Consider the following 18,066-nt stretch of genomic DNA (forward strand, 5'->3'; position numbering starts at 1 on the left):
GCAGTCACTGTTATTCTTGTTGACGACGACGCTGTATGGAGAGTACCTTTTCAAGGGAGATAATTTTGAGAACAAAATGGTCTTCGTTAATTACGAAGTTTCTTTTTTCACGTCGATTACTTACATACTAATTTTTAAGCCAAACAAGGAAAAATTATATAACATTTATTACTTGAAAAAATAATCAAGGATGTGAAATAGATCTCATTAGATCATGCAAAATGGGGAAGACACATACACAGGACGGGACTACAAGTTTTGTACTACATCTATCTATCTCAAATAAACGCTTGATTGATATTACCCATTCGCCAAGTCTTTCAAACACTCGGTAATGTTTAGATCCAGGTTACGCAAAATGGACGACGGGGAGGCTGTAGGTCTGATTTCATCGAACATATCGAAAGCTTTCTATTTGTACACGAAATGGTAATCAACACAGTAACATAATGCATAATATGATATCTTCCAATCATATTGTATTTAAACATGACATTTACGCAGTCATATATGACTGACGAAGAACAACATGTTATGTCTGTAATGTACAGCTGAAATAACCCGGAGACTTTTTGTTGATGGTTATGAATTACAGGCTTCCACTTAGTGTTGTCTAGATGAGTGAATTATCTATTGACTGTGATCGGGGGATCAGAGTACGCGTATTCTGACCTACCTTAGTCAGTAAAACATAAGCCCTGATTATGCATGTATTCTGACCCAAAGTTGTACTGTAGTTTTAATGTTAGGTGACTTCTTTAGAAAAGCTGCTGTGCATAAATTATGAAACATAGTTAAAGTATTCTGTATTATTTTTATAAACTGACCTCAATTAGTGATGAAATGTGCCATTTTATGCAAAAGTTGACACTGACAATATAAAAATATCACAGGTTAATCTGGCTCCATAGAGAGGACTGTAAATAAATATGGGTAACTCTTACTTTTAACTTATCAAAATTCACAGAAAGTTCACAAAGTACTGTTTTTTTTATTTATAAATTTTAACAATATCTGGTTTACATTGCAGCAATCACAATCATGCACTTCAATTAATATGCAGGCAGCCGTTTGGATGTAGTATTTAATAGTCTGTTATACAATGTATTGGGATCATTACTTCTTGAGAAGTGCTGGATGGAATTTTCTCATTTCATATCCAGTTATGAAACTCTTCAGAAAAATATTTGAAATGCTGCCATCTTGGATTTCGGTGATGTAAGTTTGTTATTGCTAATTCTCGAGAAGTACTGGATGGACTTTAAGGGCCTCGTGATTCCTAGTTGTGCCCATTTGATTTAAGGACTGATCAGAAAAGCAAACTAGCATGGTGGCCATCTTAGATTTTGACAGTAAGAGTTTGCTATTTCTGGAGAAATATATTTGATGCATCTTTTTCAAATTTCAAATGTAGGTTTCATTGTCAATTGATAACCATCCAATGTTGAGAGTGTATATGTATCAGAAAACAAAGTGATTGTCATATGACAGGCCATCTTGGATATGACAAAGTTTACTTTTGTTATTTCTTGAAACGTAATGAAGAGATCATTCATATATGGTTTACCCTTCAGGTCATTAATTTACCTAATTTTGATCAGAAAAGCATAATGGCTAACAGGCAGACATTGTACAGTTTGTTGATTGAAGTTTATTTTCTCTATTTCCTGAGAAGCATGCATGTATTTACATTATTGATTTTGGGACTAAAAAAATCATCAGAAGTGTTGAATGGATTATTCTCACAATTCATTTGTTCTACTTGGTCCATAGCCTACTGTTCATATGAAGTTATTCCTTTTGAAACTGAGTAGAAAAAAAAAGTTTATTATCATTTCTGTTTCTAGGGTGGTACTCTCAATCAAATTTCATAAATTAAGAGTAAATATGAGGAAAGAGGGAAAAGATCCAACTCACTAAAGAACAGATAAAAAGCATACAATAGTGGGTTTCAAGATCCCTCTGGGATCTCACTGTTTTTTCTCAAACTATTGACATTCTGATTAAAATAGATAAAACATTTTATAAAGTGAAACCAATGCAGACGGCCATTTAGTATTATGTACCACATGAACATTCTTCTGTTATAAAGGGTTTTCAACAGCTACTGTCCTATACAAATTAATTTGTCTTGATGTAGTTTCAAGAAAATGGACTGTAATTACACAGTGTATTTTCTGTAACATGCAATTGATTATTTGTATAATCAACAGGGCATCGTGACAATTTGTTTAAGATTTGATTGTATAAAATTACTTACTATCAGTAATGATTATCATACCATACACTTAAGAATCCATCTTTTCGTTGCAGATATAACAAGGTATTTGCTACAATGGAAGACCAAGAAGATCTGGCTGAAAACCTAGCCTGTGTTCTTTGTCATGGACTGTGTGGTGATAGCACCTATTCCCTGATGAGCTGGCTCCGAGTGGCCACCATCAAAAGCGTACTGCAAGAGTCTATACCAGGAAGAGCTGAGGAATTTGAATCTCCATCTAAATTCATCTGTACCAGGTACAATTTTTTAGCCAGATGACCTGTAGTCATCATGCTTTGTCTGTCATGGTCCGCCATGCGCCATCCGCAGTGCATAAACTTTTGACATTTCAAACTTCTTCTCAAGTTCCACCTGTGGTATTGAGCTCAGACTTGCATGAAATAAGATGGTCCTTACCATGTGTTGTTATTTTTTGGGTATATTTAAAATCCAAGATGGTCGCCATCTTGAAAAAACATATTTTAAATTTCTTCTCCAGTTACACTGCTGCCATGGAGCTGAAATTGGTGGGAATGTTAAGAAAAGGTAGCCAACAAAACAATTTTTGATACAGCAGCCAGGTAGATCATTTTGTAACATGACTTTGCAATCATGGTTTTCCTGTCCAACATCGATTTCAAACTTGTTCTTAAGTTTGAACAGTTGGATTGAGCCCCAACTTTACTGTAACAAATTAGGTAACACTTGTTGCAGTTGCCTACTCCGCACCAAAACTACCAGCTTCATAGTAAGATTTTATTAAAGTAGAAAAAATAATCCTTCTTCCAGCTAAAAGTGTTTGTAGTCAAATGACTGTTAAAGCCCATGGGCCTCTTAATAAATTAATGTTTGTGAGATCGAGCATTGGTGCCTGTGTGATTACCATATGCATTATGATCATCATATGATGAATCATCACACATACATACTGTGTATTTATTCCTAATTAATACTTTTTTCTCCATTCTTGAAATTCAAGGGTTTTTGATCACTTACAACCCATACAAGTTGGAAGTGATCTTGATTGCAACCCCTGAAATTTCGAGGATGCTTTCAGTTGCAGTTGTTTTCTTTTTCATGTCATAAAAGTATTACTGTTTTTAAAGATAAAACAAAACTTGAATTGTGTGGCAGCTGAAATCTAAAACGTAGCAGACAGGATGGGCACAGGACTTGTACATGTTTGGCAGATCTATATTACCATGAATTGTTTGTTTTCTTGGTCTTTAGCCTTGTGAACAGAGTGATTTTGAGGTACAGTAGTTGGTGATTTCCTCATGGGAAACTTGTCATAATGAATATTCAGAGCAATAAGGTTAAAGTGTTTTGTCCAAGGCGAAACCATATCAGCACAGACTGGTTTGTTTCTCAACTTCGTAAAAAACCCAAACTGCCATTGATAGGGATCATCACACCACACACCTTGGGGTTATTTAAGCCAACATTCTCACCAATGAGTTATCTTAGCTCCTTAACAAGCAAGATCATTTTGGGCTGGGTCTTCTTATAGTGTCTGGTTTGTATCTCATTCCAACACATACAGGGGGCTCTTTGCAGCCATCCAGAGCAATAAGGACATTGTCTTGTCCAAGGACACAACGACAGCAGTACCGACTAGTCTGTTTCTCAACTTCCTGAGAAACACAAACTTCCAGGGATAGGGAGTTTTAAACTACTCGCCACAGATCTTCATCAGAGGTTACGTAGGCCAATATTCTACCAACTGAGCTATTACAGCCCCAGTATCATAAAACTTGATGATGTACATTTTGTTTTGGTGGACAGCTTACTGTCAAACCATACACCTGTGTATATGTTTGAAATACACTATGTATTACCTCAACCTACATATCACTGACTTTCATGCCAATAGATAGAAATTAAATTTGATTAATCATCACTTCTTCAAACAAAATATCCAAGTAAAGTGAAATTCAGGTTTCTGATGAATGTTATCATTTACATACAGTAAGTATTTCACAGACATGAGACTTGTACACATTTGATGCCTGTAATGATAGATTTTGTTTTGGTTTTAGGTGTTACCATGCGATGGATGATCTTGTTAAGAAGAAACAGGAAGCTTCTGAAGCAGAAAGTTTTATACAGTCTTTAGCCATGTCAACAGAACAACAAACACCAATAAAACAGGAGAAGAGCACCTGTATGTCTGTCATCACATTGCCGGAGAATAAAAACAGTACTCCACTGAAATCCGGTGAACCCAAGAAAGGTGAATCTAGCAAAAAAACAGAGAAATATAAGACATTTTGTAATTAGGTATTTGTGATGTCTTTAAATCAACCATAAAGAGGTTAGAGTTTTGTAAATGAGCTGAAAGTAATTTTTATGTCCTGTTTTTGACTCTGATGAAGAGGATCTTATAAGATCCGGTATCAGTTAATAAACTTAAATTAATTAGTGTGTACAATGAAATAACATTTTGTCTTTATAGTATTTACATTTTTCCTTCTTGTAGATATTTAAATCTTCATCACTTCAGTTTTAATATTTTTATATTACAGGTGCTGAAAGTGACAGCAGGAACAAGAAAGATTCACTCTTCAAACAACAATCTGTGACATTGACAAGATCAGGAAGAGAGTATGATAAGAGGAAATTGCCAAATATGAAAAATGACACACCACCTGTACCTAAAAAAACACTGAAGCAAACAGAGATTGATTCCAGTTCAAAACAGTTGCCAAGTACAAGTAAAGGGTGCCAGAAAACTCTGCCTTCTAGAGGTCAAGTTAAGAACACTAAAACTTCTGAAATTAATAAAAATTGGAGTCAGGGACAAGGTAGAAGGAGAGGACGACCCAAAAAATTATCAGTAGGCATTCAAGCTTCTGAATCATCTAAAATTTCAGATTCCATCACTAGCACAAATCAAAAAAGAGGGAGAGGCAGACCAAAAAAATTATCAATAAGCACAGCAACTTCTGGATCTTCTAAAGCTACTGGTTCTGTCATCAGCACAAATCAAAAAAGGGGGAGAGGCAGACCCAAAAAAGTAACCAGCAAAGATCTATCAAACAGTGGCATTGATTTTAATGTCACGAAAGACAAAGAAATGTCCTCGACTGTTCTTCATAATAACAATTCATCCATGCTTATAACAGGTATGTTAAACATGAATGATCAGAGACATTCTTTGATGGAAATGGAAACACCAGCAAACGAAGGAAGAAATGGACAGGAAACAAATGTGTCTGATGTAGTAGGGGAGATAACCTCAGATCATTCCTATCATTTTGGAAGTCCAAGAGTGTCTGGACAAGAAAAGATTGAAAGCAACCAACTCAAAGATATATCAGATGAATTTGAGTGCAGGAAAGCTGGTTTTACTGAAGGTGTGGAAAATGATGGAAATCGTTTAGAAAATGAACACAGTGATGATGATCATGAGGATTTAGAGACAGAAGAAACTGTTTCTCCAAACAGTAGTGAAAATATCAGTAATGACAAGAGAAATCCATGCACACAACAAATGGATGAAAAGAGGATGACAACAAGAATCAGATCTGGAACCTTAGCCAGAAAATTTGTAGTGTTAGACAGAGGAAAACTTTCAAAAACAAACAAAGTTGTAATGGACAAACAGTCTTTACAATCAGGTAAAACAGTTTTACAATTAAATCCAGGTAGAGATTGTAGCAGTAGAAGTTCACCAAAGAAAATAGTGTTTCTTAAAGCTAGTGGCTTAAAGGCAAAGAAATTAGAGGCCAGATCCAAGGAAAGTGAAAAACAACTTGACAAAGGAAGCAATGAAGGAAGCACTGATTATAATGCTGAAGGTAAACGTATTTTACCTCTTCCCAAAATCAAGCGAATCAGGAAAAGACGTAAGAATGTTGATTCAGAGGAAATCATTGTTAACCCAGAAATATGGACTTGTAGTCAATGTAAAGCTGTTAGATATGAAGAGAATGAAATACGGGATCACATTCAAATAGAACACAATATCACAGAGACTGAAAAAATTGATCAGTGTTTGTCAAAAAGGGTTGTCCGATTTGTTACACAGAAAAGTGCAAATGCCAACACTAAGGAACGCTGGTGTAATTCTATCAAAGCCAAAGAAATAGTGTCATTTACATGTATGATTTGCAATTTGAAAATCAGCAGAGAAAATAATGCTTTAACTCACGTTCATATGACCCATCATAAAAATAGAAATGATGCTCCCAATTATGTCAAGAGAAATGTTAGTCTTGAAAAATCAGACAAAGAGGGCTTGTTCTCAGAGAATGATGTGAGTGGAACAAACCGGAAAAAGACAAAAAAGACTGCGGAACAGATTAAAGAAGAGAAACTTAAAAGACGTAGAGTTTTAAGGCTTGTGAAAGAGCAATTTCAGACCAAAGTTCATAAGTGGAAATGCAAGATATGTGGGCAAATGTATGTTTCTAAATCTGCTTTAAGGCGACACATTGTCAAGCAACACATTGTGGCAGATTGTGATATCAAAGCAAATACAATTCGTGTACTAGTAGACCGAGAGGTAAAAACAAGTTTAGGGGATGAGGATGAAGATTCCTCACTGTCAAATAACAACGAAAATGACGATGGTTCAGGAGATGTCCAATACTTGAAGACTGCATACTCTGAGCAAACCAGAATGGAGGATGGAAAGAAGGGAGCTATTTCAGGACGAGGCAGGCTTAAACATGGACACAATAAACCCTGGAGGTGTGGGTTATGTACTATTTACTACTTCCACAAGTGTGACGTTTACAGACATCTGATTCAGAAACATGGATTGACACGTGAAGATGCCAAGTCTCATGTAATTCAGGAAAAATGGCAGGAATCTACAAATAAAAAATACTTTGCTACAAAAGTTGAGGTTTACACCATCAACAACCCAGAGGAAGAGGATTATGAGAAATCAGCCGACACTGAAGGCGAGGAAGAATTGGACCCATACAACGAAACACAAAAACCATGGAAATGTATTAAATGTGGAAAGAGACTTCCAACCAAGAAGGCTGCATTACGACATATGCGCTTCCCTCATGAAATATATGGACCATGGGCAAGATACCATGTACGACAGATTGCTCCTGAACAAGGATCAAAGTCAAAGAAAGTAGAAGATGAATTCCACCTTGATCGAGACCTGCTTTGTGTACTCTGTGGACGAGATTACTTCAGTCAAGTGCAAGCCGCACAACATATCAAGGACTGCCATCCTGATATATCGGACACCATGACAGATGATGTCCTTTTAAAAAAATCACAGGGTTCAAGACTGATCGTTTTATCCCTTCCAGGGGAGGTAACTAGAAACTATCATATCGATTCCAAAGGAAGAATCAAGGAAGTTGATTTGGAAAATATACCAAGTTTGAAACAAAAATCCAGCCAATGGGATAAAAAGACATTTACCTTTTTTGACGAGGAGATGGTAGAATCGGAAACTGAAATTATTGATGAAGAACGAGAAACATCCTTAATCACTTCTTCTGAAGAACTGACCATAACTCATGCAGACATCTTTTTCCTGAACTGGGAAAATTACTGCCATGAAGAAGAAAGCACTGAATTGGTAGTTCAGGACGGACAACCATGGCAATGTAGCAGATGTCAGAAAGGGTTATCCAGTAAACTGATAGGAGTTCAGCATGTAGCCCATGTACATGACATCAAAGGTCCTTGGGCTCGACACATCTTACAGAAAACTAATGAATGGAAGAGCCTATTAGAAAAAACCATTCTACCAGAACGTGATTGGCTCTGTGTGTATTGTGGGCGGCACTACAAAACCATAGAAGATGCCCATCGGCATGTTAAAGGATGGCATCCGATGTTAACGGCAAAGGTACAGGAAAGCCTGGTACTTCAGAAGAGTGGGGGATGTAAAGGTATCATCCTTACCACAGGTAATGAAGAGAACCTGACTTTTCTCATTGACAGTTGTGGAAGAATCAAAGAAGTGGACACTAAATCAACAGACTTTGAAGATTTTGTCAGGAGATGTTCTTTTGATTGTCAACAAGACGATAGTGGGACAAATTTAGATGAAGAGTTTGATGTGCATTTTATTGATACAGATGACATATACACACACCAGGCAGAAAGAAAACAGGAAAAAAGAACGTCATCCAGTCAAGTTATTAAATCCCAGAAGATGGTTTCTTTGTTAAGTTCTAAAACAATCATAGCTAACGAACACAGGGAATCAGAACATCAAGAAAATATTACAGACATGACAACAGCTTCTCTAACAACACCAAACTCATTTACAGACATGACAACAGCTTCTCTAACAACACCAAACTCATTAGACTCTTTAGGCACTACAAGGGAGCAGAGAATATGTAATTATAAATGTTCAAATCCAAATTCTCAAAAGAAAGAATATGTGTGCCAGTCCTGTCCATTGGTATTTAGTTCCAACAAGCATGCATCGTATCACCGACTGTATCACAGGCATGCGGTGCGATGGCGTTGTCGGAAGTGTGGAGAGGCATTCTACTACATCAGTCACTTGGCAGAACACATCAACAAAGTTCATAATGGAAGCTTTCTAAGCATCATTCTAGACATGGAGGAAATTCTTGACAACAAACCTAACCCCAATTCGTTAGCTCAAAATAACAAAAATCATACAGAGTCCATATCAGGAAAGGAAGCTCTCATAAAAAATTTGACACAAAATGGAGTGTCTGACGCAGTGATTAACACTATCTCTTTTGTCACAAGTGAAGACAATAGAGAAGAAGACATCAACAGGGGACAACCTTCTTCAGCTGCCACGAACGATGAAAAAGAGGAGAAAGGTTCATCAGAAGATGTAATTGTGGAAGATGGTTTAAGTGGTGCAAAAATCGATAAAGAACCTGACAGCCAATACCCTGATGAACAGGACAACTCCAGCGAGCAGGAAGAAGAAGGATTAAGTGATCAATTAGATTTTGAAAGTGGAAATTACAATCCAAGTGAGAAGAGAAAAGGAAAGATTTCCTGTGAGGTGTGTGGTCTGTTTGTACCAGTTAAAAGTATGCAGAGTCACATGACTCTGTTCCATGGTGTCATGACTTATCGATGTATGGAGTGTCATCAGAATTTCGTCTCACTTGAGGCTGTTGATAACCATGTACATCAGGTTCATGAGGGAAGGTTCGACAATGACAAAAGAGTTCATCCCTGTATTATATGCAACACTGTTTGGAGAAATAGACCTGACCTTCTTGATCATCTGGACAGACACAAGGCTGATGGCTGCTGTTGTACTGTCTGTGGAGAGGCATTTCATAACATGAATAAGCTTAAGAGTCATATGTCTGTACACAACTCGTCTTACCAGAAAGGCAATGATAGACATCAGTGTTTTATCTGTGGAAAAAGCATAGTCACAATGAAAAACTTTATAGCACATACACGGAATCATTATGATGAGCATCACAAAAAGTTTCAATGTGAAGTCTGTAAGAAATTTGTGAAAACCAGGTCATGTTTGGCTGAACATATGAGAAACCACACCCATGAAGATATGCTTTGTCCGTATTGTGCAAAACAGTTCACTTCCCGAGTAAACTACTTGCGGCACATTAAATACCATGAAAATCCGGAATTGTTTTCATGTAAAGAGTGTGGTTTGCAGTTAAGTACATTGACTGGATTACGTCGTCATCAAAAATTTCATCATACTGTTGGACTAGGCAAAACAGTATGTCATATTTGTGGCAAAAGTTTGCGGAATCTAAAATGGCACGTCAAGCATGTACACGGTGACGAAAATCGAAAATCAAAAAGGCCACCAAAGAAAAGTCGTACATGTGAATTTTGTGGCAAAGTTTTTAGGCTTCCTCACATGATGGAGAGACATAAAGTTGTCCACACTGGAGAGAAACCATTTCAGTGTCATTTCTGTAACAAAACATTTAGCTTCAGAACATCATACAAGGCACATCTTAATTCCCATCCTGAGTATATGCCATACAAATGTGCTGTTTGTGACACCCAGTTCCAGATGGAGAAGGATTTCATAGATCATCGAGCACAATGTCGAGGTGGACAAAATGGAGTTGAATTCCCCTTTCAATGCGAGGTCTGTAAACGTGTGTTTAGGTCAACTAGGTCGTTAAGAACACACTTGGACAGGAAACACCAAATGGAGAAGCACAGCCAGCTGCCAGGAAGTATGCGACACTACTGTCAAATATGTCAGAAAGGCTACTTCTACAAGGATTCTCTCACCAGGCATATGTATTCAGCTCATAGAGAGAGAAAAGAGGAAAGTGTCATTGATGAAAATATTATCATTGAGGAGACCAGTGCACCACAGGAAGAGAACAAGGATATTCTGAACTCCACGTATAAATGTGAGCTTTGTGGTAGTGAATTTAATCTCCTGGAGCAGCTTAATGAACATGTGGACACACATCACTCTGATCCAGGGTCAGGTATCAACATTCAAGTATTTACTAAACAACAAGATGGAGTACATGTGAATGACCTTGATAATTCCAGTGTCATTACAATAGAAAATGAAGAGGCAGCACAGCTACTTAGTCAACTGCAACTACAAATGGAGGATGGACAAGAGATGGTGAATGTGATCATTCCTATAATCAAATGATGTGATTCAAAGAGATAAAACACAACTTTTCTGCTATTGGTTATTTTGAAAAGCAATCAGTCTTAATGATATATTGATCCATGCTTAACACATAAAGGCTTTCACTTCAAACTGGACTAGATGTGAATGCAAAATAAGTGTGAATTACCCTGTTTTTAATATACACTCTGAGGTACAAGGAGATTGGTCTACTGTATATGTACCAGTATGGATGGGCTTATTACCAGACATGGGCTTGTTGTCAGATAAATAAAATAAATCCATACTTGGTTTTCATCATATATTGACACAGCATGTATATAAATTCACAATGATCCTGGACACTCCATGGGATATGATCACTTTTGCTTTCTGCACTTATGGAACATGTCATTGCAAAATTGAAGGCACAAGCAAACTAATTTGATTGGTCTAGAGCAGGTTCCAGGAGAAAGAAACTGACCAATCATAGACTAATACACTCCTCTGAAGAATACAAAGGAGAAACACTCTACTTAACAGCCAGAACAACATTTGTTTGATGTACATCGAAGGAACAAACTTGTCTTTTTGTCTTGTCCACAAGATGTAGCACATGCAACCTTCAGTTTTGCCATGACAGTTTTAGAGGTGCAGAGCAAAAGTGATTGTAACTCCTGGAATATCGAGGATGACAATGATCTGGTTTTGTTTTTTCTTGAATTTCCTAGTCTGATATATATATAATCATACCTGTGTTCAGATTTTTGTGAAATGAATTAAAATTTTGGATAACTTCATTTCATTTTTTTAATTGAAGTGTGTGTGATGGAAACTCAATTCATTGGTGAAGCATTTATTTTTAGAAACCAGTGAACATAAAAAAGATCAAAGATTCAAAGTAAGCATTATCAAACCCACTTTTCCATCAATTGATCTTACAGCTTAAAAAGTTGCTTTTCAGCAAGAATATTACAAAACAAAGTTTAAAAAAAAATAAAAGAAAGAAAGAAGAGAGAAAGAACTGTACATGGTTACTGATAAATGATATGTAAAAGAAAAAATAATGTATAGCTAATGTGTGAAAGAGAGAAAAATAGGTCTTCCATGCTGAGTCAACCAATAAAATCTGTAGATACATGCATACATTTGAATTTGTCAATCTCAGTTTTAAACTTTCGTTTTGTTTTGTAAATACATGTACTTTCAAATTCCCATAACACAGAATTCTGATTATTTTTTTTGTGTGGAAATAACACCGGTGAGTGGTGATTCATTTGAAATGTTGAGATTTTTGCATTCATTGACTATTCTTAGTACATGTATCTTATAGTCATCTTCCAAAGTCCTAGATATCAAGTTGTCATTTTTAGCATCAATAATACATTTATGGTAGCCATAATACAAGTTACCTTGGAATTTAATTTCATAGTTGTTATACTAAACATACGCCTTGATCTTGTGAAGTTATAAAAATCAAACTTACAGAATGTAACTGTATATATTATCTACTTGCTGTTTTCATTGTTATAATTATACCATCTTTACTTAGCAGTGTGTATTTACCTATAACTCTATACTGTAAACATGGTTAATTCTGTGGGCAGTTGATTTCACAATTTTTTCGCGGGTTATTTTTACAATTATTGAACCTTCTCATATCAAATGTACACACTTCAGTATGTATAGTTCAATATGTTTGTGATACATCACTAATTCGTAAGCTTTGGTAAAATTTACGTGATCAAAGGACTGCAGTATATTTAGTTTTTAGTGTAGGCCTAAATTCCCCCCAAACGTTAATTTCCATGTTTACTGTACATACGTAGTTATATACATAACCCAGACAACTTTGCAATATTCTGTACTTACAAATTCATTGTACTACAGACACAAGACAAAGAATGAACATCTGAAATATACAGTGTATATCTGAAGCAAACTACAGTTACCTTGTTAATACCTTGTCATTCCCTGTTGTGCTTGTTTAAACACACTACATTGTGAGGTGCTCCTTTAAAACATACTTACCATGTTGAAATTCTGACATTTTCAGTAATGAAGTTCTAATCAATAAAACTGCTTACTATGAAAATGGATGTTTGGTTTTTTGTGGTAAACCCCCTAAAATACTGTAACCTTTGTTGTTAGAAAGAACAACCAAGACCGGATTCTCTTTCTCCGCTCATTAATTCAGTGGATGAATACAGTAATAGCCTGCAATATATAGCAGACAGGTTATATTATGACTAATTTAATTTACAACAGATAAAAGAAAGGTAGGATACATTGAATATGAAACCGATAGTTGTTCGTACTTACCAGAGAAAGAACGAAATACAGAGTGACAGGTTGGGAATAGTTGTATTTATTTCGTTTAACTGGTTTAACGCCCATTATTACCGTCTTTCAGTGGATGAGTATAAGACAGAGACGGGTGAAAGTGAATAAGCACACATGCGCAACTTGCTCACTATCACACCAGATTCACAGCACAAGCTAATTTCATGTCTGCTGATGGCAATGTAAAACAATTAACACCTGGTTACCATTTCTATGCGAGATAAAGTCATCTAAAGTTTCCAACATGATCAGATTGTTTCAGAGAAAGTTATACAAATTTCGGGTAGTAAGAGTTGTACAAAAATAATTTGCTGAAATGATGATGCCAACATTCATATGAAAATTATTTATAACTTGTTTCTTATAAGCGCTTTTTTGCACATATCATCACATCAAATCGCCCTAAGTCCGTTGTCAGTTGTCCGTCTGTCTGTCCGTAAATATTTTTGGTTATCGCTATTTCTTGAGAAGTGCACATGCTGGTTCTCATTCAATTTTGGGACTAATAAGAAAATAGCCAACAGGTGGCTACCTTGGATTTTTACTTTGCAAGTTTGTTATCACTATTTCTTGAGCAATACATGATGGATCATTCTTAAAATACCTATATGGGTTCCATTGGTCCGTAGCTATGTTCTTTAGATTTTGGGTCTGATCAGAAAAACAAAATGGCCGTCGGGCGGCTATCTTGGATTTTTACTTTAAACCGATTTGTTATCATTATTTCTTGAGAACTACTGGAGGGATCTTTCTTAAATTTCATATATATGCTGTCCCTGGTCCGTAATTATGCCCTTTTGATTTTGGGATTAATCAGACAGGCGGCTTTCTTGGATTTTGACTTTTGAAAGTATGTTATCGCTATTTCTTGAGACCTACTACATAGATCTTTCACAAATTACATGTGTATGTTTCCCTTCATCCCAAGTTTTGCTTGTTTGAGTTTGGTACTTAGCATAAAAAGGAAATGTCCTACAGGGGCCATCTTGGACTTTCACTTTGAAAGTGTGTTATCTCTATTTCAAGAAATACTGTTTAGATATCTTTTACATTACCTATGCAGGTTCCCCATTGTCTGTAGTTATACTCTTTTGAGAACCACTGGAGGGATCTTTCTTAAATTATATGTGTATATTTTCATTGATCCCTAGTTTTGCCTGTGTTAGTTTAGTACTGATAAAAACAAAAAAAATGTCCTACAGGCGGCTATCTTGGAGTTTGACTTCGAAAGTTTGTTTTCTCTATTTTAAGAAATATTGCATAGATCTCTTTCAATTTGTATATGTATGTTTCTTTTGGTCTCTTCTTGTGTACGGTTGATTGTGGTACTAATCACAAGAAACAAAATTGCTTCTGGGCGACCATTTTGGATTTGGGAGGTAAATATTATCATCGCTATTTTTTGCAAAGGGATGTTTAGATTTCAAACTTTCAAAAAGCAATCAAGATCTCTCTTGTCAAAGGCTTACCAGACCAAAAAGTAATTATATTTCTTCTCGTTTGTAACTTGCTGAAACGTCAGGATATTTTCAACAGACAAATCAGATTTATATCAGACACAACTGACGGAGACTTTATATTTGATATTACTGTTATGATACAGGCCTAAAGTACAGTCACGGAGTGTTTTCGTTGTTGTGAGACATTCGTTTATAAACCGTTAAAATCGTTAATTGTGTACATTTGTATGGAACACTTAAAATGTATCCATTGACCTATTTACTTCTGTGAATTATCATAAACCGGTGTGAAATGATGTCAAATTGTAGCGTGCAACCTACAGTCACATGCTTACTTCCCCTTTAGCTATTTCAGACCTTTCGGATTTTATCGTAGTTCAAGACCTATATTCCGAAGTGTTCTAGGGAATTCACGTGCTGAAGGGCAAGTAAGTAAACAAATCAAAACAGGAAAACAAATTAACGAAATTGAGCTTATTTTGATAACTTATGCGAAGATGGATCATGATTGAATTTCGTTCGGTATCGCACAGACTGTCAAATGTTCCTAAAGTGTGTGCTATTGATAATGTAACTGCTATACGATATCCAGAGATTATAAACACACAGGGGTACAACAGATGTAAGACCACTGTTTTATTTTCATGATTTAAGCATACTTTGAAATTTGTTGTCGATTGCACGACAGTCGACTGAAAGGTGTGGACTGATAGTGCAGAAGTGCAACGAATTCTGCAAGGGAGGTGATTCGTGAAAGGAAATGTATAGAAACGATTAACTAAATAGGATACCACAACTTGTGTGGAAAGAACAACCATTTTAATTTTTATTGAACAGATGCTGTCCTTGAACTTTAATTATATCAGGACATGAAAAAGGAATTATATACAGTATTAAATTAAATGTTTGTAGTAAATCCAGCTTATTTATAACTATTCTAACATTAAGTTACAAAATTGATTGTATTTCTTTCCAGGGTTACGTAAATTTAATGATGCTTTCTTGTCCCATATTCGTTAAGTAATACAAAAGATACGAATTATTGAGTATGTATATGTGTATGACAGTTTTTTTTGGCATATCCATTTAAATGACCATTCACTTTTAATAGTGATATAGTGACGCTGGCAGGTGCATGTTTTGCAGTAAAATAACCAATAAGCCCACTTGTTTGTCAAAGATTGATCACGACATACAGCAGATATATCATAATCAATCCGTGACAAAAAATGGAAGCTAGCTCTTAGACCAGCAGACATACAAAAATACAACCAGTATGTCATGGGCGGACACATCAACAATAAAGATCTCTAGCTATATAGGTCATCAGATGCCTGGCCCATACCAAAATCTGCTCACAATCTGTCTCTGATCAGGCCATGAGATTTCAGGGATTAAGTTGAGAATTTACATAGGCGGCTCATGTGCGTTTTTAAAAGCAAATGAGTCTTAGGTGAGTGTAGATCACATGAGAAATATGTATTCTGCCAAATCTTAAATATGCTGTGTGTATTTGATCTAACTGCATGGTCTCTTGAACTTTGCTAATTAAGCAAAACTGGACTTTAAACATGTATTTAAATGATTGCATAATATTTTCTGGCAGATATAAACAGCAATTGTTTCAAAAATTATCAATGAGGTACATGTAGTGTATTATCAGCTAAGTGAATTACTGACAACTCTAGTCGTCTCATCATAAAAACAACACTTACTATTTTGAGGAGACCAATGACAGCACATACACAAGCATATTTATATTGTATTATATCACATTAATTCAGTAGAAAGTTCTTTGAAGCATACAAAGGACATAACCTTATGAAGTTCTAGGATAATGATATCTAGTGCTACATTTGTCCTTGAATCCCATGTAATTCTAAAGCTGTGTGCATTGAGATACACTGCCATTTTCCTACATCAGAAAAAAGGGCATTTAGATTTTAGGAGATAAGTATGAGAGTGAGCAGAGTTACTAACATGAACAGACTCACTAACATGATCAAAGTTACATTAAAATTAACTAAAATCACAAACATAAGTCACTAACATAAACAGAGTAACTAACACGAGTCATTAACATGAGTCACTAACATAAACAGAGTCACTAACACGAGTCACTAACATGAGTCACTAACATAAACAGAGTCACTAACACGAGTCACTAACATGAGTCACTAACATAAACAGAGTCACTAACATGAGTCACTAACATAAACAGAGTCACTAACACGAGTCACTAACATAAGTCACTAACATAAACAGAGTCACTAACACGAGTCACTAACATGAGATTGTATAGGCATTCTTTTTGCAGTGGGAGCAAAACCTGAACATCAAAGTGTTCATTTAATTTACTAACACAAACTAACTTGCTACTTGTTAGCAAAAGTCATTTTACATACATTTCTAACTTATTTCTTATATGCTGCTTACTTACTGCTCATGACCATCAGCTGCTCATGTGCAGAAGTAAGCAACTTTTGTACGGGTCATATAGAATTCCTGCTTTGCATAACTACAGAATATCAAGAGGAGTTGTGCAAACTAAAACACCTTACCAATAACTCCTCACTAAAGAAAACAAAATGGTTGACAGATGGCCATGTTGGATTTGTAAAAATATAGGTTTGTGCGATCCTGAACATGGAAATAAGTATGTGGTTTGCTATCACCACAGAGGCATGTACCACTATTTCTGTTGGATGAGGCTTGTGTAGTATACTGTAGGTACTATGACATGCCCCTTTTCCAACAGATATTGTTTTATGACCCTGTTGTTATGGCTATTTCTCGAAGGAACATTCACAAATTTTGTTTGTAACTTATTGCCAGTCATCCTTAACTTTACATGTTTGATTTTAGGACTGACTAGAAAAAAAAAATGTCAACATGTCAGAGCAGCATGAATTCTGACAGTGAAAGTTTGTTATGACTATCTTTTAACGTTCTGAAGTGATAAAAGAGATAAAAAGGTATGTTTGTTTCCCTGGGTCCTAGTTTTTGCCCATGTTTGATCTATCAAAAAAGCCAAATGGTTGACAGTGGGCCATCTTGATCTAGATTGCTATTGATAGTTTCACAAAGTACTGGATGAATTGTTATAAAAATTGGTTTATGAATTTCTTTTGGTCGGGACATGGGTCTTGAATTTAGCAACTAATTTAGAACAAGATATAAAGAATGACAGCTGACAGATCAATATATGATGATTCATGTCATTGATGCAGGTTCTTGAAATTTTTGAAAGTATAATTTCTCTACATGTGGGTTGTGTTTTAATGTGTTGTTAGCTTACCTGGTCCGAAGGAGTGGTGAGCTAATGCCATAGTGCAATGCATGTCTGTCATCCAGCAACTTTTTTTCTCAAAATCACTACTTGTCATAAATGACTGAGCGAGTTTTGACCAAGATTGATCAGAAGCGTCATTTTGGGAAACAAATTTTGTATAAAC

The 18,066-nt window shown here is 35.8% G+C and overlaps 1 protein-coding gene across 1 annotated transcript; it reads left to right on the forward strand.

Annotated features, from left to right (window-relative positions):
* Positions 1-400: 400 nt before the first annotated feature.
* Positions 401-12,903, forward strand: LOC132548691 (zinc finger protein Xfin-like). The gene is made up of 4 exons (XM_060212571.1): positions 401-429; positions 2,314-2,517; positions 4,300-4,493; positions 4,786-12,903. Exons 2-4 carry the CDS (start codon positions 2,336-2,338, stop codon positions 10,848-10,850), a joined length of 6,441 nt encoding a protein of 2,146 aa, XP_060068554.1. The 5' UTR covers positions 401-429; positions 2,314-2,335; the 3' UTR covers positions 10,851-12,903.
* The last annotated feature ends 5,163 nt before the right edge of the window (positions 12,904-18,066 follow it).

This window comes from Ylistrum balloti, unplaced genomic scaffold, assembly GCF_031769215.1.
Source record: "Ylistrum balloti isolate Yb309-2 unplaced genomic scaffold, AGI_CSIRO_Ybal_v1 Utg370024, whole genome shotgun sequence".
In the NCBI taxonomy this organism is placed as follows: domain Eukaryota; kingdom Metazoa; phylum Mollusca; class Bivalvia; order Pectinida; family Pectinidae; genus Ylistrum; species Ylistrum balloti.

Bases quoted from the DNA above. Each gene is read 5' to 3' on its own strand.
- LOC132548691 (XM_060212571.1), top strand. From the start codon at position 2,336: ATGGAAGACCAAGAAGATCTGGCTGAAAACCTAGCCTGTGTTCTTTGT. The intron at 2,518-4,299 runs GTACAATTTTTT...TTTTGGTTTTAG, and splicing joins TCTAAATTCATCTGTACCAG to GTGTTACCATGCGATGGATG. The intron at 4,494-4,785 runs GTGAATCTAGCA...TTTATATTACAG, and splicing joins ATCCGGTGAACCCAAGAAAG to GTGCTGAAAGTGACAGCAGG.